This window comes from Aythya ferina (genome assembly GCF_964211825.1).
Source record: "Aythya ferina genome assembly, chromosome: Z".
Lineage (NCBI taxonomy): Eukaryota > Metazoa > Chordata > Aves > Anseriformes > Anatidae > Aythya > Aythya ferina.
The window spans coordinates 85,806,119-85,827,264 of record NC_140299.1 but is presented as its reverse complement, the minus strand read 5'-3'; the positions used below and the strand labels follow the sequence as shown (position 1 = coordinate 85,827,264).

The following is a 21,146-nucleotide window of genomic DNA, read 5'->3' as shown; positions in this document are numbered from 1 at the left end:
GATCAAGAGACGAGTGGGACAGAGGAAGGAGTAACAGTGGTAGCTGGACAGAGGAATTGCAGGGAACGCTACTGCAGGCGTGCAGTACTGGGTGCTGCAGTATCAGTGCTTTTATCATTGATGGGCAGTACCAGTTGTGGTTGCAGTGCAAGCAGTTGTCACAAAGTCTCAGGAGAGCATAGAAGCACAAGAGGAGCGTGGGGCATAATGGCTTTCTCAGGGTTGCAGAGTAGAGTGCAATGGTCCTAAATGGGTGAGTGCGGTAACATGGCTAGCCAGCAGACACCCAGATGCCCGGATAGGTCCTGTGTGCCACTATGTTGGCTCCTGAGTACCACGCACACGCCAGCAGTCAACAAAGCATGCAGAGGCAAGTTAGCAGCAAGAAACGGATGCACAGGAGAGAATGTCCCTGTGCAGGCTGCACCCATCCCACTCCCTGCCCTGCCAGCATTTGCAGTGTGGCACCATTCCACTCCCTCCCCATGCACCTTGACACTCCAACCACCCTGACCTATGGAGGGCTTCACTGAGCCCTGGCTGCAGCATGCACACGTGAGTTCCTTTGTTCCAGTACGCAAAAGGCAGCATTTATTCAGAGCTTCTTTTAAACTTCAAGGTAGTATTGCATCTGGATGACGGGTTTGGAGGGATTACATTTCACAGAAAACCCATGAGAAATAAATGTCTGGTGGACAGAGGTAACAAAATTCACACCGTATACAGTTGCGCTATTTATCTACAGTTGTCAAAAATACAAAGAAATTAGATAAAAAAGGTTGCTTGGTCAAAACATTAATGAAATATACGTTCCAAATGCATAGGAATCACAGAGTGATCAAACAAAGACAGTAAGTGTCTTAAAGCTTTAGAGCTTTCAAGAGCTGCTGTGGTCACATGACTAAAGGAAAGCTACCGAGTTTGTTCACCAAGACAGGTGTTCAGATTAAAGACAGGGAAAAAAAATTACACTCTACCACCAGGCATCTTTGCTGGAGGGGAGCAAGGGCATGAACAGAACGCAGCAGATATTTCAACTTTTCCTTATGGTATCTGTATGTTTTAAAGAAACCTCTCTGGCAAAAGCAAGGTCAGTTTGCAGATACTATCTAAGGAAACAGTAAGAGACAGCAACAAATAATGCGTGTCACGGATGGGATCACTTCATATTCATTGTACTGCACAATGACCAAGAACAATGATCTCAGAGCTGAAAAGCAAATCTCTTTCCCCAAAGAGTACCCTGAAGCCTGAACGTCTTCAATAAACATTTTATTGATGAGTTTTCTCAATGTCCTCGGTATTTCTCTGAGGGAGAGGTAGGCTCTCATGGGGCTACTTCATGCTCCCGTGCTCTGAGAAGTCAGAAACAACATGATTGTCCCCTGTCAATAACCACTTTGTAGTTCAGAGTCCTTCAATTCCCATTGGTTCGCGTGCATGGATACGAGAAGTACTAATTCCAACTTCATCACCTGTAGAAAACACACAAGGTAAAGGTAGTTGATCCTCAGAAGATATTCAACTTTGTACTATATAGCCCTGCATCTTTATGTAGAAGCAGTCATTCACCTCCCTTCCTTCACTCCTCCCCAAGTGTCAGAAGTTATTTTTACCTGTTCTGATCAGAGGAGCTTTATTCTAAATTGGAATGTTTATACTTCTGTCAGTTTCAGCTTCACTTTTAGAGAGAAAGAAGCCAGAAAGCTACGTGTGTCTTACATACATCGTACATTTGTTTGAGGGTTTACCCTTTGAACAATAAGAACTAAATTAGTCAGGATTCCATTCCTATATCCTTTTTTGTTTTTCTTTTTCCTCTTCTTAAACAGACTATTGTGTGATCTTATAAAACCCTAAACACAATTTTTTAACACACAGAGCACTGCATGTTCAAGCCTGCTACAGCGATTTCTAGTAGTTTCTACCTCAGGAATTAATGTTTCCCTTGTCTTCTGCACTTCCTAGTATGTGCACCTGTTTACTTAGGTAACTGATACTCAGTTTTGTTCCAGTCTTTCCTTCCTCCCACACTGCTGAGGGAGCAAACGGCTTTGTGGTGCTTAGCTGCCTGCACACCACAGGCACATACAGAGTACAAATCTCTATCCATCAGAGAATCGGTTACTGGCATTCCAAGCACTGTCCACATGCTGGAGGAAGAACTCCACTGTTTTCTCTGAAAAAGAGGCAGAGAAGAAAATAGGATACAGTACAGAGTGATCATGCAGTCCAATAGGCACAGCCTCATACCGTGAAGAGATACAAGAACAGAACTTTCACCTGCAACATTATCAGACAGTATTTAACAGCCTGGATTAAAGCATGTTCATACACACCTTCTTCGTAATATGTTTATCACATAGACACAACTGTAAATATTACAAGAAGCTTGCAAAGACAAGAAGTGAAAAGATGTCTAATTCTTACTACAGCCTAGACCTCGCAAACAGGGATAGTTGTATGACTGGGAAGAAGTGACAGCAGCCCCGAGCTACATTTTGCAGTCAGACAGTTAAACTACATGTTCAGCTCTACATTATCTCAATGGATACATGGAACTGTTCTATAAAGAACATGGAAAGTCCTATCATAATGGAATTAATGGAAATTAATAGAAAGTCCTATATTAAGTTTATACTGAAAATAGTATTTGGGAAAGAGAATGCCGAAACACCACATGAAGTCAGCTAACTAACCCAGTTCAACACAGAACATGTGAGACTGGAGCAACCTCAAGCAGAGTTGTACGAGCCTTAGTACTCTGGAGGATGCCTTTCTCTGTAAGGCTGTAAGCTGCAAGTCAGTTGCCCAGAGCAACAGGACGAATGCTAAAGATTAACTCTATCTCCAGTACACACCCAAGTAAATCACTAGTGCACCAGGTAGTGGCTTACAGTATCAAATGCATGCCTTTCGGTGCTACTCGTTTAATTTCTGCAGAAGGTACAGAAACAGATGCCTGCTTGAATCTCACACTGATGAGCCACAAATCAAAATGACCTTACTGTAGCTGACTCTCAGAAGTTTTAGCCTTGTATGGAGAGTCATCCTTTGGCTGGGAGCAGTTCTAGCTACGTTTTGAAGTGGCAGAGTGTTCAAACCTCATGCAGAGGAGTGGAAGAAGCACAGAGTGGCGCATAGAAACAGAAGTTCGCGGCATCAAAGGAGCAAGAAACTGGGAACTGAGATACATGCAGCTTTTACGCTACAGATGCGGAACTGGGAAATAAAGGACTGGGAGAGATGGAGAAAAACACTTGTGGTCCTTGTTTGCAAGGCTTAAAAGCAACCTGGGAAGACAAAATGTATATAGTCTGATCTTTCCTACAGTACATATTCCCTCTATAGAAGCTCACCTCTTCCTCCTTCAGAGGCCTAAAGACGTCTCCAGGATTCAGGAGATGTTTCTGCAAAACTGTCTGATGTGGTAAGTCTGTACAATACAGGAACATAAAGCAATCTGCCTGACAAGAGCATGCGTTGACTTGTCGTTGGCCAGTTGCTCAAACACATGCCCTCACCTCCTGGAATAAGGGCACACAACATGTTTTCCTTGAATTAAACACAACTACAGATAGATTTAGCTCATAGGGTTCCAGCTGATTATGCTCACTACAGAACCAAGATAAGAGAAACTACTGCAATGTAAGTAGTTATGCTAATAACAAGATCCCACAGTGAAACCAAAGCAGAAGCTTAAGGGAACAGATTGGTCACAAACCATTCTCCGTGACGGTAACATCCAGGTGAGAACTTCCATACTTGTGGATATGTTCGACACCCTCTTGTACACTGTCCACAACCTCAATGCAGCTCTCCAGATCTCCATGTTCGTCATGGAGAGATTTCACTTCTGAGGGGTTGAATGTCAAGTAAGAGGCAAACTTTGGGCCAGCATGAATCTTCACCTGCAATACCAGAAGTATTTTGTGCTGTAGATTGTACCAATGCGTAACAGGCAAAAAGTGCAGCTTGTTGTTCTGGGTATAGCTAGGATAGAGTTAATTTTTTTCATAGCAGTCCCTATACTGCTACATTTTGGATTTTTGCCTTAAACAAACCACTGTTTTGGCTGTTGCTAAACAGTGCTCACACAATTCCAAGGCTTTCTCTTCTCCCCCCACAGTGAGAAGGCCGAGGGTCTGCTAAAAGTTAGGAGAGCACATAACCACAACCGATTCAAACTTAACCAAAGGGATAGCCTATGCCATATAATGTCAAAGTCAGCAATATAAAATGAGGGGAGGGGAGTTTCGAGGAAGGCAGATATTTCCAGGTTTGCAAGTCTCCCCTACAAAAGACCTTACCTGTTTTTATCCTTTTCTTTTGTAAACTGACACCCGCTCTCTCCAAAGTGTATGTTTCAGACACAAAAGAGTTACTGGGCCCAAAACAAGGCAAGGACTTTCAGTTATTTTACGATCCTGATGAAGAAGATCTAATGCATCGTCAATCTCTGAATTTAATCGTAGCAGCTAAGACACCTTAACAATGAGAGGGAGGAGTGGAGGAGCAGGTGCCGATCTCTTCTCTCAGGTGACAGCGACAGGACCCAAGGGAATGGCATAGAGCTGTGACAGGGGAGGGTCAGGCTGGATGTTAGGGAAAGGTTCTGCACCAAGAGGTGGCAGGGCACTGGAACAGGCTCCCAGGACAGTGGTCACAGCACTGAGCCTGCTGGAATTCAAGAAGTGTTTGGGCAACGCTCCAAGATGCATGGTCTGATTTCTGGGTGGTCCTGTGTGGAGCTAGGGGTTGAACTTGGTAGTCCTCATGGGTCCTTTGCAACTCAGGGTATTCTATGAAAAAAAAAAAAACCACAAAACAAAACACAACCAAACCAGACATTTAAAAAAAAAAAAAAGACAAAAAGAAAACACAAGCGAGTGAGGACTTGCTCCTGACTAGCTATCTGGCAAGCTTCTCTTAATATGACTTTAACATTATCAGAACATGACCTATTTTACCATGTTTTCCTGCATCAATCACTGCTTGTATACACTATTTGCCAAATGGAAATGCTATGTGAAAAATCCATGTTTTGAGTGTAATTTAAGTACTTCACAAATATTTCTCTCGTGATGCATCTCTGCTACAAAACATTATGCATGTCAAAGCAATTATGTAGGACAGTGGCCTTTGTTCCTGTGGAACAGTGGGAGGGGGAAATAATGGGCGGGAAAATGGGTGGGAATAAAGGCAAGTGAGACAAAATGTTCAAAATATGTGGATGAAGCAGATTAGAGGAGGAGAAACATAAAATGGGAAACGACTGAGGTAAGAAGGTAAGTTAATAGATTTAATCAGAATAGTATTTGGGTCCGGGAGGTTGCCAGCCAGGAAGTCAGAATTAAGAGTAGTAGAGAAAGGGTTGGGGAAATGCTCTTCCAAGGCAGAGAATGATTTTTTTCTATGTAAAAGGAAGTAGTTGTATCCCAGCAATGGCATGCAGCCACCCCAAAGAAGCTGCTTGCAGATCGTTTCTATGGAAAAGCTTGGGGTTGCATGGAGAAGCCAAGAAAGCTCTCCGAAAAGAGTACAAAGGTGTACAAAGAGACATGTGGGTAACGTAAGTGTTATGTTATCATAAAACTACATAGGGCTATGTCAGCAAGACCAAGGGCTCCTAAAATGAACAACAAGTAAATAAAACAAAACAAAAGCCAACACAAGTATAAATGACTAACCTGTTCTACTCTCAACGTGTCTATGATCTGATCAAACAACGGGGTTCTCAGCAGGTCTCAGTGAATTAGGAGTGTTTCCCGAGCATCACAGGCAGCAGTATATTCACACTTTGAGTCTCTGACTGAGGTTTAAGAGTAAACAATTGGTTACGTAACATTTATGACAAAGAATTTGAAGAGCACGTGAATTATTATTACGTATGGTTATAATAATATATTAATATATATATTAATATAATATAATAATAATATATTAATATAATAATATAATAATAATAATAATATTATAACCATACCACATATTCCAAATGTGTAGTTCAGTTACACTCATGGTATCCAAGTCACCCTCTCACAGCTTACTTACTCATGTGGCCTTCTCCACGCTGGCATCTGTGTCCACATACACATGACAGATCCATTCACCGTGTCCCATCACTGGAATTCCCTTAGCAGCTTTCTGGATATTCCTGACTAGCTGGGATGACCCATGTGGAATGATTAGATCTACCAGCTTCTCCAAATGGCAGACATCTTCCACTTCCTTGCTTGTATTCACACGTGAAAGTTGTGATACAAACAGTCAATGGCCTAAATTCTCAAGCTCTGCCTGTGCTTTTTCTACATGCTACAGCACAAAAGTTGTTGCTTTAATTCTAGACACTTACTACTTGCGCTGCATCTTTGACTCCATGAATGGAGAGTGCTTCTTGAGTCAGATGATGAAGGATTTGATTGCTGTATGCTGCCTCTTTCCCTCCTTTTATTAGCAAGCCATTTCCGCTAGCTATGGCCAAAGAAGACACCTGTCAGAAGGGAATTAAAACAACAACAACAACAACAACAACAAAGTGATCTGACTCCTCTGGGAGAATAACATCTGCAAAATAGAGTAAGAACAGGATTTTGCATTCTGCTGACTTACTCAATATTAATATACAGCACCAAGAATTTTTTCCGAGTCAGAACGTGTAACTCCAGAAATGAAGTATCTTAACGTTTCAGAAACAAACTTGAGCTTCAGGGTACTACTGGCAAAGGGAGACTGCAGTAAGTCAAAGGAAACCCTGAACATAGGCTCTGGCACAAATTCGCTAGCTGTATGAAACTATTTCAGATGCAAGAACTCTTATCCCTAATCATTCTGGCTGGAAGTAGCTAATGAGCTCTTCCTACGACGAACATTTTACTTGTGCTCTCTTATACAGAAGCCTTTTGTTTAATCACGCTGATTTTACGTTTATAACCAGAAGGTGTCCTTGCCTATGGCAGGGGGGAGTAGATGACCTTCAAGTTCCCTTCCAGCACAAATCATTCTATGATTCTATGACACCTCCCACTAGACCAGATTGCTCAAAGCCCCATCCAACTTGGCCTTAAATACTTCCAGGGATGGGGCATTCACAACTTCCCCAAGCAGCCTGTTCCAGTGCCTCACCACCCATAGTAAACAATTTCTTCCTTTATTCTAATCTACATCTACCCTTTTAGTTTAAAGCCATTACTCCTTGTCCTGTCATTACACTCCCTGACAAAAAGTCCCTCCCCAGCTTACCCGAAGCCTGCTTCAGGTACTAGAGGGCCACTATAAGGTCTCCTCAGAGCCCCCTCTTCTCTAGGCTAAGCAACCCCAGTTCTCTCAGCCTGTCTTCATAGGAGAGGTCCTCCAGCCCTCATCAACTTCGTGGCCCTGCTCTGGACCTGCTCTAACACATTTATTTCTTATGTTGGAGTCCCCAGAGCTGAATGCAGCACCGCAGGTGGGGCCTCACAGGAGTGGAGTAGAGAGCGAGAATCACCTCCCTGGACCTTCTGGTCATACTTTTGATGTGGCTCACGATACGGCTGGCTTTCTGGTTTGCAACTGCACATCGCTGGCTCATGTAGAGCTTTTCATCCATCAACACTCCCAAGTCCTTCTCTGCAGGGCTGCTCCCAATCCACTCATCAACAAGCCTGCATTCATTCTTGGGAGTGCCTTGATGACGGTGGTGAACCTTGCACTTAGCCTTCTTGAACTTCACGAGGTTCTCATGTACCAACCCCTTAAGCATGTCAAGGTCAACTCAGACCAACTCCTTTTCCCTACTAGTGTCCTCTGGGTAAAAAACAGTCACCGTGTTTGATATTCTACCTCATCCTGCTGTCCACAATTTGAAAAGAATACTGAAAAAATAAGGAAGACTTCAGAAAGATCCTTGTCAATTAGTGGAACCTTGCTGTACCCAGATACTGTGTGTCTTTAACATACAAAACTAGACATTAAAATGCAATTTGATTGTATCTTGTTAACAATCTGCCTCTCCGAAGATCAGCATCACGAAGGAAAGCTGCAGAGACAAGCTTATTTAAATAAATAAAAAACATCCAATCTGTAATGGGTTTGAAAACAGTTTGTTCCCTTTAGATAGTAATAGAGCACGGCTGTACTTCAGAACAATTGGATTTCTTGAAATCTGTAAGAAGCAGTCTGTGAAATATGATCTCAGAACTTCGCCTTGTAAGTACTAGAGACAAACATGCTATTGTATATTGTTATAAATGACTGAGTCCCAAATAGGGTTACAATCAAAGTTTACAGTTTATTAAAGGAACAGAGGTAAGCAAACAGCACTGGGTGCGCTGGGAGTCTCTGCTCCACGAAGACGCACACCAGTTACATCAGGCAGCTGGTTTTTATGTTCCTAGGCTAATACATATTCATCACCACTTTTGGAAAAGGCAGGGGTATTATAATTAGTTTCCCGGAACCCGAACCATCCCACGGATGCATGCGTATCAGTCTCCAGTGGTCCCTCTGAGGGTCGCTCATACTGAAGGCTCGTAGTCTTCCTCACAAGTTTTGTCCTTCAGTCGTTCTTCAGCTTCCCCCCCCCCTCCCCTTATTTAGTAGTCTCTGGGCCAGATGCCAGAAAGTTGTGTCTCATGCAATAGTCAGCAGTTATCTCAAAAAACTCCCCCCTATTCTCTTATCTCCCAGACCCGAGTCTCAAGGTTTACCCTTCAAACCCTCTATCAACACGAACTGCTAGACCATTCGTTTGCAAGATACAAGAACTATATACACTAACCACTCTGTTTCTCTTGGACTTGTGGTTATTTATACAAGGGGATGTAAGACAGAAGGTCACATTTCATTATGAGGCCCTAGCATTGTTCCATATTGACACGAATCAGATGAACATATTTCACAGTCCCCCATCTCCTTTTTCATGGTATTGATCCGTGTTTTCCTTTCCAATCGAGTCAATACTTGCCAAATTGGTATCAATTTTGGATATTCTTTTCTTTTTATTATCGTCAGGCAATGGGTTTTCTCTTCTCCCTGGTTCTGGGTCAACAGTGTGAGAAACTCTGTAGCCAGTAACTTAGGCCCAGGCGAGGACCTCAGTGAAGAAGTAATTTGTTCGCGATTGCAATGGCGGGCGCCCCACAAGCAGGAGAGCGCACCTACTAGTTCCAAAACACAGTTTATATACTTTTTGATGACAGGACCCTCCCCTGTTTCCCCACTGACTGGGTAATCCAGGTTCACCATCTATCCGATGCTTCACAAACAATGCATGGCCTTCACTTGCCGGCCTGTTAAATTTCAAATTTCTTTTGACATTTTTCCTGCTTGGAGTGGTAATGTTTCTTCGCTTGTCTGACTTGACACCGTGATTTTCACCTAATTGTCCTAAGAAGTCTGGTTGTCTGCATTTTACAAGGTTGCCTGCTAAGCTTTCTTATCACTGTAAGCATATCTCAGTACCACATTCCTGCCCTCTAAACAACGTAACTCTGCAAAAACAACATTCCTATTCCCACAACAGGTACTGCAGATATTTGCATTCCTTGTATAACTGGAGTGTATCAGTCTGGTAATAGAAGGTATTAAACATGGAATTATTAACAATTCTCCACATATCCACAATACAACCATCCTCATTTTAGCAAAACAATCACTGCCAATAAAGCCCCCTCCCATAATCTTCTTAGATCGATTCCATTCCAAGTTTGAACTGGGACGTGTGCAATCTTCTTCATTTCTTTTACAAGTTCATTTACAGCTTTTCTTTCTGTTGTGGTTTAACCCAGCTGGCAGCTAAACACCACACGGCCATTCACTCACCTCACCCCCTCCCTCTCTGGGATGGGAGAGAGAAATGGGAAAGTGAAGCCTGTGAGGTGAGATAAAGACAAGAAAATAACAATAATAAATAATCATAAATAATAATAATGACAATAATGATGATAGTTCTACTACTACTCATGTGTATGAAACAAGTGATGCACAATGCAATTGCTCACCACCGCTGATGCCCAGCTGTCCGATGCCCAGCCTAACCCCGAGCAGTCCAGCCCTCCTCCCAGCTCTTGCTGCACCCCCAGCCTGCTCGCTGGCAGGACAGTGAGAAGCTGAAACGTCCTTGGCTTGGTGTAAGCACGGCTCTGCAACAATTAAAACATCAGCATGTTATCAGTGCTCTTCTCATCCTAAACCAAAACATAGCATTCTACCAGCTACTAGGAAGAAACACCTTCATCATTAATCTCTAAACAGCAATTACTAAGGTTAGATTTTCCACAGACTTCTTCTTGTGCTAGTAAATAATCCAAAGCTAAGCGATTTTGATACATAAGTAGATAAGTAGTCCTCATCTTGGTATTTTGCTTTGCAATTAAGCCAAGCGCACCTCCGGTTTTATTTACAACTATTTCCATTACAGCTTGTAACCTAGTTATTCTATTAAGCATATATATTGGGGTCCTATAGCCCCAGGATCCGTCTTCTGCCCATGTAGCTGGATCATAATAGGCAAGATGCCTTCAGTCAAAGGGTTGGGCCCACTTTCAGGGTCAATTTGGGCTTGTGATACCGTTCAGCCTGCCGGGGTGATCCAGCTCCTGGAAAACGAATCACAATTTCATATGGGTTTAAAAAGAAAAGTTCTTACGTTATTTTCTCGGGACAACCTCACCTTAGTGTGGGAGAAGTCCGGTCGAGGCCCTCTCACTCGGCAGTCAATATCCATCGCCTCCCTCGGTAGACCATACACACTGCAGTGGAGGGTCCTGCCCCGGTCTTGCCTTCTCCCTTTCCTCCCTTTAGGCTTGTCCCCTTTATTTGGCGTCCTTAATTCATGCAGAGCCTCATTGCCAGAATATTAGTTCTTCTTTAGCTTTAGTTTCAGTTCCCCAGGAGTGGACTCAACCCTCCAGGTTTCGGTAGTTACTGGTCCTTTTATTCTGGATCTGTGGATCCAACCCCTTTCCGCTGTTCTCACAGCTGTTTCAGTAGTAAGTAAAACTTACTACTTACAGTCCCTCCCATCGGGGGCTCAATGATTCTTCCCTCCAGGTTTTTATTAAGACCTTGTCTCCTGGTTGTATCTTATGAATAGCAAATCCTAAAGGTGGTGTTTGAGCCATCATTCCAATTTCTCTTAGCTCTTGTAACCTCCTTCCAATGGTAATTACGTATTTCTGGATGCTACGCTCCTCAACTACATTTTTCCTAGAGGCATCCCTTGAGAATAAGGCATACCATATAACATTTCATATGGCGATAATCCGCTCTCACTGTGTGGTTTAGTTCTTATGTTTAAAAGTGCCAATGGTAAGCATTTCATCCAGGGCATTTGTGTCTCGATCATTAATTTAGCCAAGTGTTGTTTTAGTGTTTGATTCAATCTTTCTACTTTCCCTGAGCTTTGTGGGTGCCACGGAGTATGGTATTCCCACTGAATACCTAATGATTGACATAATAATTTTATTATTTTAGAAGCAAAGTGTGTGCCCTGATCAAAATCAATGTACTGGATTATCCCATATTTAGGTATCAGGTGTTCTAATAGAGCTTTTACCACCATTTGTGCCATAGCTCGAGCTACGGGATAAGCTTCTACCCATTGTGTTAAATGATCTGCTATTTCCCATAGATATTTTATCCTCCCTACCTTGGGCAATTCAGTGAAATCAACTTGTACTTTCTCAAAAGGCCTGTAAGCTGTTTTTGTCCCTCCCGTGGCTGCTTGTCAAAACACTTTCTTATTTATCTTCTGACAAGTTAAGCAACGTTGCGTAATTTATTTTGCTATTTCAAACAAAAAAAAAAAAAAAACAAAACACACAGCTTCCTGCTGAGGCAGAACTATTAACATTCCTACATCCTCCTTCCCTGCTCATTCAACTTCAAAGGGCTCTGTTAAATACTACATGCCACACCTTTAACACCAGGGACAACTCCTTTAACGCTTCCTTTATCTTTCTCCAGCCTGTACTTTTCTCACGCCAACACCAAAGGCTCAGTCAAGGGCCAATTAATTCCACTCCTTTTCTCTCTAAGATGCTGAAACAACGTATCAGTATACTACACTTCATCCTATTTTCCTTCTCTCCTCAAAAACATGAATTGCCAGATAGTGTTATAGTCCACTGATCCATAAAGTGGCCATTTAGCTTATATAGTGGCCACCACTGATTGCAATACTTAGTGAAAGTCCTCTTCCTTTCTGCGCTCCCAGTTCTAACAATATCCTTTGAATGTGCCAGTGTGCACCCAAGGAGGCTTTCTTTAAAACATCTTTGTTTTGGATATTACTCATTCCTTTGATTTTCCATTCCCTTTTATTTATTTATTACTATTCCTTATTAGTTGCTGTCCTTTGTTTCAATTTCCACACAAACCTTTTTACTGTGGGTTTTTACCATCTTTTCCTAATCTTCTTCCCAAATGTCCCAGTTCTCTGGGATTAAATGCCTCTTCCCGCATACAAACTTTACTATTTCAGGTTATTAAGGAGCCCCGTTCCATGTTCCAATCATAAATCCATGGAACTTCAGGAAAAGAGCTGAAGCACTCAGCCTTTCATCTTCTAGACAAACATTACCACCTTTTCCACAAAATTTACATTTCAACAGGACCGAATTTCGAGCCAAATGCCAAGTTTTCTCATGCACTTTGTTAATAAGCCCATACAAAACAAGGAATCACTCCTGTGTATCCGTCAATAAATACCATTTAAAAAGGCATTGACACCTAAATAAATTCACTCTCCCCCTTCTTACCAAATTGCCAGGGCTCAAGCCCAAACCACCACAGAAAGGACTCTCTCCGTTCTACCGCTTTGATAATCAGTCAGCCCCCTCCACCTCTCCAGTACTTGGCAAACTGACCAAACGCCACAGCAAATACACCAACACTTCTAAACTGTTAGTTACTTAGATAATGCTCCCGCCTTTTTTCTTGTCACACTCAAAGCATTTAAGAGCAAAAATAGGATCACAAGATACACTGCCAGGCCCACATATTGGGCACCACCAATCAAAACTTGGTGAAAACAGCACTTCTTTTTGGTCTGTCACGCACTTCGTTCGTCTCCGGCCGCTCCCCTCACGGAGAATACGGAACCGCGGATCGGAACTCCGCACTCGCTTCGCAGCTCACTAGAAGGTAAACTGTTAGTCTGCAATTGTTTCACCTTTACCGCAACTCAAGACTGAACTCTGAGCACTGACTCAATTCTGTGTATGCTATCTCCAGCTAGCTATCAGGCACACACTACTCCATGGAGAAGTCAAATTTCCTCGGTAATTGCTTACCCAAACCAGTATGAGATGCAATAGTAAACTATGGAGGAAGCAACCTCTCCTCTGCACTCAGAGTCCATCCTACTATCAGCTACAGCATGGGAGAGAAACCATATTATTCAGATGCAGAGGTATCAAAGATGATCCTCTGAAGTTACATCGGAGAACTTGAGGATGGGGGCTGGCAGGAAGAAAAGTAACAAGACAAGACATCCTAAGTCTGTAAAAAAAGAAAAAAAAAAAAAAAAAAAAGGTTGGGGGGGGGTGGGGGGTTGAGGGTGGGAAGCCAGTAAGAATCAGCCTGATAAAACAAATGAGATAAAGAAGAGGAGAATGGGAGAGTTTGGCTAGGCAAGGCAAGACACCCAGGAGGCAAAGGCTGGAGTCTAGGAAAGCAGACTAGAATTTGGCAAGGAAACATACTGGTTTTCTGTGAAGAACAGAGCGAGCAGCAAGGAAGCAATAATGGCAGAAAGGGAGACTACTGCCTTTTCCTTTCACATGAACTTTGCCTAGAGCAGACTCCCCTTCAGTATGAAACGAGGACAAACACTCACAAAATTCAGTTGTGAAGCTGCCCTTCGGCAGTCTCTTTTTAAGTGCCCATACCCATCCCTTGCTCCTCAAATACTTGCTCATATGTTAGAGAAAAGCTCAATCAGTCTTGCTAAAGATACCGGCAGTAAGAGCCTAGACTTAGCTTTTACACGCTTGTGGAAAGATATCATTCTGCCTCAGTGCAAACATGCAGTATCAGTATGGGACAGACCACTCAGAGCCTAGAACTTCTACTTCATGCTGATCTTGTCCGCATATATTCTTAACAGTTGCAGTTTGTTGTTAACGACCTATATTAAACATTTGATGTTTAATCGTAGCCTGCAATTCAGCTGTAGTCAGCATGGACAGAAAAGTGCTCATTGGTAGGAGCCTTGTAAGTTGCAAGTTAAGCAGGGAAGCTATGTGATAAGACACAGGCAGAAATTGCACCACCTGAATGTAAGCTAACTCCTTCTCTACGTTGGGTATCAAAACCCAACGCTGAATAACTCTCAGCATTGCAGAAGCAAGTCCCAAGAAGACTGTAGTTTTCTGTAGAAAAAAAAAAATGGGATGACAGCAGAATTCATTTCAGAAGAATGCAAGCAGAAGTCTTTTGAGGCAAGACTTCTTGCAGCCTTCCAATAACTCACCAGTAGAAATACACTTTTGTTATCAAAGATCTCTCTGCCCTCCTCACATACCTGTGGAAGACAGTCAGTCTGGACAGGACTCAAAAAAATCGCAAGAAAGACCCCAACAGGCACTGTCACCTGCTCCAACTCTAGATCTTTTGCTATGCGTGCTCTCCGAACTATGCTGCCGACGCTGTCCTGTGAAGATGCTGCAATCTGACAGAGCCCAACAGCCAAGCTGTTCAGCTTTGATTAGACAGACTGAGACGTTTCAACAAAGGAAGTGCCAATCTTCCTAGAAGAAAGAAAAAATTGCGCTCAAGATAGATTTATCTGGCTAGTTTCAAGAAAAAGTGACCTAATGGTCAAACCAGGAAAAAAAGCCGCTGTTTCCCACGCCGCAGCAAGAAACCTACCTAAGATGAACAATGTGAAGCATTAAGTTTAGTAGCTACAATCAAACTGCTCCAATTTGACAACGCTTTCACCTACCATCACATATACACCTAATACGATATGAATGATTTGTATATGAAGTAACATCCGCAAAGACAAAGTTTGTCCTATTTCTAGTACCGTTACACAACCGTGTACCTGAATTTCTTACCAATTTCTACCCTTGCAATATTCCTGGAAGGTTTGTGCAGTAATTGCCTCTTTCTATTTCACAGATAGAACTCCCAAAGAGCAAAGGAACGCATAGCATTTCAGATTGGGCAAGAGCTGCCGGAGTTTTCTAGTCTGAACACGTTCAGGTAGGAAGTTTACTCAGAAATGTCCCTCCAGGCATTCTCCTCAGTACAAAATGGTTGCCGTATGTCTTTTACTGAACTTTACAATTTGTGATGCGCCAGTTCCACACATTTTCTAACCCAAGACCAGCTTCCTCACGCACCACTCTTACACAAAAGAATGGATTTAGTCTGTGCTGCCTGAACTGTACTTTCCTCAGTCAGAAGGTAAGGTGGTTCTTTCTGGAAAGCATCAGTTTTAAGTAACAACCTTCCCCACAGGGGCCAAACATTATGTTAACCAGCCCAGGAGAATATTCATGCTATTTCATGCATGATGATAACAGGGAAGATCCTTGCTAGATTTAATTTCTAAAGTGAGCCTCCGTTGGCAAAAGAAAACACTGTTCTATTTTTAGTTTTTTAAACAATGCTGTGGGTTGCTGCTTTCAAAGGCCTCTCTCTCCATCTTCTCTGATAGAGACAGCTCTTACGGAAGCTGCAGCTGCTTACACTGACAAGCTCTCAAAGTCCTGGGTTCCCTAATCTGTGACGGCCATAATATCCAATTGCAGGTGACAGACTACTCTTGTTCTGCTCCTTTCCTTTGAGGCCCAGAAAAGCTCATGACAACAGGTGTTCCATGAAAGGACCCGTAATATTACCTTTATTTTCAGCTTCTTCTAAGTCCTTTTTGTTTGCCAAGAGAATTTCTTCTCTCTGATCAGTTAATAAGTCAGCGAGATGATAAAAAAATAAATAAATAAATCTCTGCTCTCTGAAAGAGAAAAGTGTCTGAACTGCATTCTTACACGAACTCCATGGTGTTTGACATCTGGCTCACTTCAGCTCATTCCTACTGACACATCTTCTCACTGGCTTGATGCCCTGAATACTTGGAGCCAGCTGATTTTTTCCAGGACCCATTTGTGTTATAAACCTGTATTTTAAAACTTGCCACATGTTCACAGCCTTAAAGAGCGAGAACATACCGTTCTCTCACCTGCTCAGGCTGCAGAGCTGCCAGCGTCCTGCTACCGGCTCGAGACATTCCACCCTGCTGCTCTACTGTAGGGCCTGCCAAAACAAACACACACACACACAACCACAAGACATGCAGACAAAGGTGGAAGGAAATGAACACTAACCTTTCAACTTTCAACTCCTTACTCAAAGCAGGAAAACAGGTACGGTCTTAAGAGACATATCAAAGAAGTTTACTGTATGCCACAACAGGAAAATTTGTATCAGATACCAAAATGCTGCCACGGTCCCCGAGCATAGCCCTTTTCAAGGCATCACAGAGATTCAGTAAGATCATCCATGTCGTAGGGGACAAACAAGTACACAACCTGTATCAAGAAGACTTGACAAAGAGCAAAAGAATACAAGGACAGCTACATCTCAGGGAGTGGGAGGCTACTGCAAAAAAAGGAAGGCATCCTTTGAAAAAGTTTAATTACATAACTACTGAAAAGAGAAAAGATTGCAAAACAACCTGGGAATGTGCAAACAATACAGGAAGCCAAAACCAGCCTGAGCAACAGCTTGCACAATAGCTGCTCTCTCTCTGCTCTGTGTACGTTGAAGGGCTCCTACAGAGGAGAGGTTTTTTTCTTGGCACGGATGTCAAAGAATCCATCTCAAACTGAAATGATACAGAACAAGTTTTGAAACAGAAACTGAAGTAACAAGTCAAAAGGCTCAGGCAGCATTTCACTAAGGAGTTCTCAAGGAGCTCCTGGATAAGCTACGTTTTCACTTTTAACTCTTGAAATTGTCTGTAGAACAGATGACTTGGCATGTGACTAATATGCCCGGACTTCTATTCAAGAAGTGTCCTACAGAAATTGCCAGAGCAGGAATTCCCACGGTAAGGAAAATAACAGGAGGTATAGTGGGAAGCGTAAGAAAAGAACTAGGGGACACTTGATTAATAAGACTTAATGAAGGACTGTTAAAACAGCTTTTTAAAGCAAGGTCATACTTTATAATGTGGCGTGTATTTTTGTGTTCTTTGAACACAAAAGGGGTGTTGGACCACGTGACCTCTGGAGGTCCTTTCAACCTCAACCAGCCTGTGATTCCTTTGCAGCCACTATGCAACAAAATAGCAAGTACAATTCACAGCAGATAAACATGAAGCAATGCAGAGACAAAAGGGGAAATCAGGCCTTGGTAGTGCACATAATCCTATGAAAACATCACTTCAATGCTCATCAGCGTTGAACAGCAACTTCCCTGTTTAAGCTTTTGGAGAAGGCCTAGGAAAGGCAACAAAAACCATCCACAATCTAATCAAAACTCAAAGTTAGCCTTGCTACCTCATAAACTGAAGGTTCACTTGCATCTCGGACGCTACACAAACTTTTATTTTCGCTCACCTTGAAAGGGTCACAGTAGAATAAAAACCTTTTCAGCCAAGAGAAACAGGGATCGACAGATCTTTGGAACAGTTTCTGTAGAAAAGGACTAAGAAAACACCTTTTTCATGTGAAAAAGCAATGAGGGAAAAGACAATGCCTCATCATAGAAGTTGAACAGAGATCGATCACCCATGTTCTCTTTCCATACAGAAGGTGGGGGCATCAAAAGCTAGCAGGAAGCAACTTTCACTCCTCCTGCCCACAAGCACACACAAAGTAAAGCAAGCAGTTCTTCACATAGTGCTAGCTCCAGAGTTTACACACAATACCTGGTTAAGGCTCGTGACTCCTGTGACCCATGGATGCTAAGTGTTTACCTGGGTCCAAAGGATATGGCCAATTTTTACAAGAAATCCATTTAGCATTTTTATACTCCAAGGCATTTGCTTGTCTTACAGTGCAAGTCACGAGTATCACTCTATACTTGTTCTATTCTGCTAAGATCACAGATCTTTGGCCTGACTTTCTGCGGCCCTTGTTACATTGTCACAGCAACACACAGGCAGGAAAACATTGCTACATACAGTAACAAAAGACTGAGTCATAAGAAGAACGTAGGATAAAAAAATGAAACCGCACACTATCTTAGTTCAGCACTACATTCTATATGCATGCTTTCACCCTGAAATCATCAATAAGAGACGATAACCTCTAAGACTGAAAACAAGACAAATTCTACTTAGTTCTTTGAATGCAAGGCAGATGCAGCAAGTCATCAGCTGGAAGGAACCCAAGCAGAGGATTCAAGATGTTCCATTCCAACATTGAAACTTACCTTTCCAAAGCCGCTTGTCAAGCAGAGCATAGTTTCCCATTTGTTGAACAGGCAGGCCTAGCCAAATTTCAACCCTAAACTTCCAGGGAATCTCTACTGCTCCCAGCGTACATATTACTTCCGTACTCACCTGCAGGTCTTACCTCTGAAAAAAAAGTTCCAACTTTCTTCCCTTCTACAATATCTGTGATGACATGACCCGAGATTTTCGGGTGGACTCCATTTGCAATCACTGCAGAGGTGCCTCCTCGCAGGGCCCACAAAGCTGCTGTCACCTACAGTGAAGGAGAGAGCCAGTTCCCAAAAATGCACTTGTTAGTTGAATCCCCATCCTCAACAGGAATTCTTATGTTGGAAGAAGCCCTTAAGACCATCAAGTCCAAGCATCAACCTAATGCTACCACTAAATCATATCCCTAAGTGCTATGTCCACACGTCTCTTGAATACTTCTAAGGATGGGGACTCTACCACTTCCCCGGGCAGCCTGTTCTAATGCCTAACCACCCCTTCCATGAAGAAATGCTTATTTAGTACCCAGATATCTAGTGCTGCTCAATAGAGTTGTTCCTCCCTAGGGGTAGGGCTTGGCATTTCCCTCTCCTGAACTTCAAAAGGTTCCTGCCTGCCCCTATCTGCAGCCTGTCAAGGTTCCTCTGAATGCACCGCCCCCACCCCGCACAAGGGCCATTTCCACAGAAGCCACCAACCACCCGCCGCCTCGCCCCCTCCCTATCCAGCCCACCGTGGCGCGCCACCGACCACCAACCTCGTTGCGCCACCCCTCCTCGGCGTCCCGGCCTGCCCCGACAGCTTCTGCCCATGGCGCCGGCAAGCCCTGCATGCTGCTTCTGCCCTGGCTTCCTCCAAGCCAATCACACAGTGCTTCCGCCCTGATTGAAGACAGGCCCTGACATCACTTCCGCCCCAGGTTCCCAGCCAAGCACAGCGTGTCCCCACAGACACAGCAGAGCAAACACACAAACTAACATTGACATCCTACCCGTAAACATGCCGTAACAGTGACTCACCTGAGAAAGAACTGCATGCAATAAAGGCACCTAGTACTACATTAGTTTATTCTAACAGATCCTACTAGCTGTCACCTCAAAAAGACGTGCGTACCGCTCTCTACTTGGAAACGCATCAGTCCGTCCGTAGACTCTGACCCACCTAAAGAGCCCTGCAACTGACTGAAGGAAAAACAAAGCACTTACCCCAAAGAGCAGCCCAGGCAGAAGGAGCTCTCTGATGGCATACCTGGGGCTCATATACCGTTTGGCCGCGCCCAGCACCCAAGCCCAATCACCTGGGAAAGGGAAGGGGCAAAGCACAAGAAAGTAGAAAGAGAGCACAGAAGGAGCAGCAGCTGTTGTGCTGTGGGCCTTTTTTTTTTTTTTTAAGTCTGATGGCACAATTTTGTGCAGCGCTGCCTGGGCACACATTTCAGATAGAGCTAATGAGCAGCTGAGGTAAAGGAGCTGGGAAGAGAGAGGTGTTGCAGCAGGTATGCTGTGGCTGTGAGGTGCCTCAGGGTGTGCTTTTTCTCTTGTTTCTACAGGTGCTTCTTTAGGCAGCTTGGAGTCTATGGATTTCTAGATTTTAAGTGCTTGGAATTCACTTAATAGAGGGATATTTAGCAGAGGTTGCTGGATCACTGGTTTTAGGGATGGTGGGATACACTTCTGGTTTTGAGTTATATTTTAATCACTTGTGTAACTCTCCAGAGAACTAAAAACAGCTTGATTACATGCTCCAAGAGGCTTGACCACGTAGGCACAGGATTACTAAGAGACTGAGCAGGGTCGTATCAGAGTTTCCTTTTTTCATCTGTAAAGGGTCTGTGATTACCCCTGCCGGGCTGCTGTGTGTGCGTGGCTTTTTGGCATCTGTGGAGCTCAGTCGCTTTTGTGTGTGTATGTTCTTACTTTTTGTGGGTTTTTGTTTGTTTGTTTGTTTGTTGTTGTTGTTTTTGAGAGGCAAATAGTGCGTGTGCTGAGCGTGGTTGGCAGGAGGAGGTGGGGAGCTGTCTGGCAGGGAAGCTGTTCAGGACTGGTAGGTTTGGTTTCTAGGAGCATGCGGCATCCTTCCTGTGTGATGCGACTGATTCTTGGGCAGGAACGTTCCAGCTCGTGTGTCTTAAATAACGTAGCTTGTGTAGTGTGTGTTGCGTGGCCTGGGCAGAGTTTGCTTTGGCGCTGTGAGCCAAGAATCTCAGTTAAAGCTGGTGAGCAGCTGGAGTAACGGAGCTGGGAAGAGAGAGTATTGCAGCAGGTACACTCTGGCTGTGAGGTGCCTCAGGGTGTGCTTCTCTCTTGTCTCTGCAGGTGCTTCGTGCAGTCTTGGACAGGGAAGGGAAATCCCCATGTCACGGAGCAGTGAGGGAAGGTGAGAGTGTTTTCAGCCTGGTCATCCCTTATCCAAAGCGAACGGAAGACACTCAGGTGTTTCCCTCAGGGTCTGAGGTGAGGCTGTTTGGGATAGAGGAGCAGTGTGGCAGGTGGTTGTTTGCAAGCACAGTGGTCATTTTGTCCTTTTGTGTTCCCAGGTGGCATGGGTGATGCTGTCTACTCCTTCTGAGCTTGGACTTAATTTCCAGGTACAGAGGCAAGTGGACTGCTGTTTTGAAAGGATACAATTAAAGATGGAGTCGCTTGTGTTGATGAGGGATGGGTGCTAACGCTGGCAGCTGAAAGTTTATCTTCTGGCTGTGTTTTCCTTTGTTCAGGCTGAAACTCAGTGTGCAGTCCAGGACGTCATGACCTGAGCTGCCTCTGGA

General features: G+C 43.6%; 1 protein-coding gene and 1 pseudogene across 2 annotated transcripts; both read right to left on the bottom strand.

Moving 5' to 3' along the window:
* Positions 1 to 1,481: 1,481 nt before the first annotated feature.
* LOC311426818 (delta-1-pyrroline-5-carboxylate synthase-like) lies at positions 1,482 to 17,446 on the bottom strand (annotated as a pseudogene). The gene is made up of 6 exons: positions 16,172 to 17,446; positions 6,356 to 6,474; positions 6,051 to 6,235; positions 5,691 to 5,812; positions 3,725 to 3,911; positions 1,482 to 2,179 (listed from the first exon to the last, which is right to left on the bottom strand). The product of its transcript is annotated as a delta-1-pyrroline-5-carboxylate synthase-like (transcript).
* Positions 16,038 to 19,591, bottom strand: LOC311426819 (delta-1-pyrroline-5-carboxylate synthase-like). The gene is made up of 4 exons (XM_084503485.1): positions 19,585 to 19,591; positions 19,137 to 19,260; positions 18,500 to 18,644; positions 16,038 to 16,245 (listed from the first exon to the last, which is right to left on the bottom strand). The coding sequence occupies exons 2-4, from the start codon at positions 19,209 to 19,211 to the stop codon at positions 16,142 to 16,144; spliced, it is 324 nt and encodes a 107-aa protein (XP_084359611.1). The 5' UTR covers positions 19,212 to 19,260; positions 19,585 to 19,591; the 3' UTR covers positions 16,038 to 16,141.
* Positions 19,592 to 21,146: the final 1,555 nt, after the last annotated feature.

Bases quoted from the DNA above. Each gene is read 5' to 3' on its own strand.
- LOC311426819 (XM_084503485.1), bottom strand. From the start codon at position 19,211: ATGCAGGGCTTGCCGGCGCCATGGGCAGAAGCTGTCGGGGCAGGCCGG. The intron at 18,645-19,136 runs GTTGGTGGTCGG...CCTTCACTGTAG, and splicing joins AGGAGGGGTGGCGCAACGAG to GTGACAGCAGCTTTGTGGGC. The intron at 16,246-18,499 runs GTGAGTACGGAA...TTGTTTTGGCAG, and splicing joins TTCAGAGGTAAGACCTGCAG to GCCCTACAGTAGAGCAGCAG.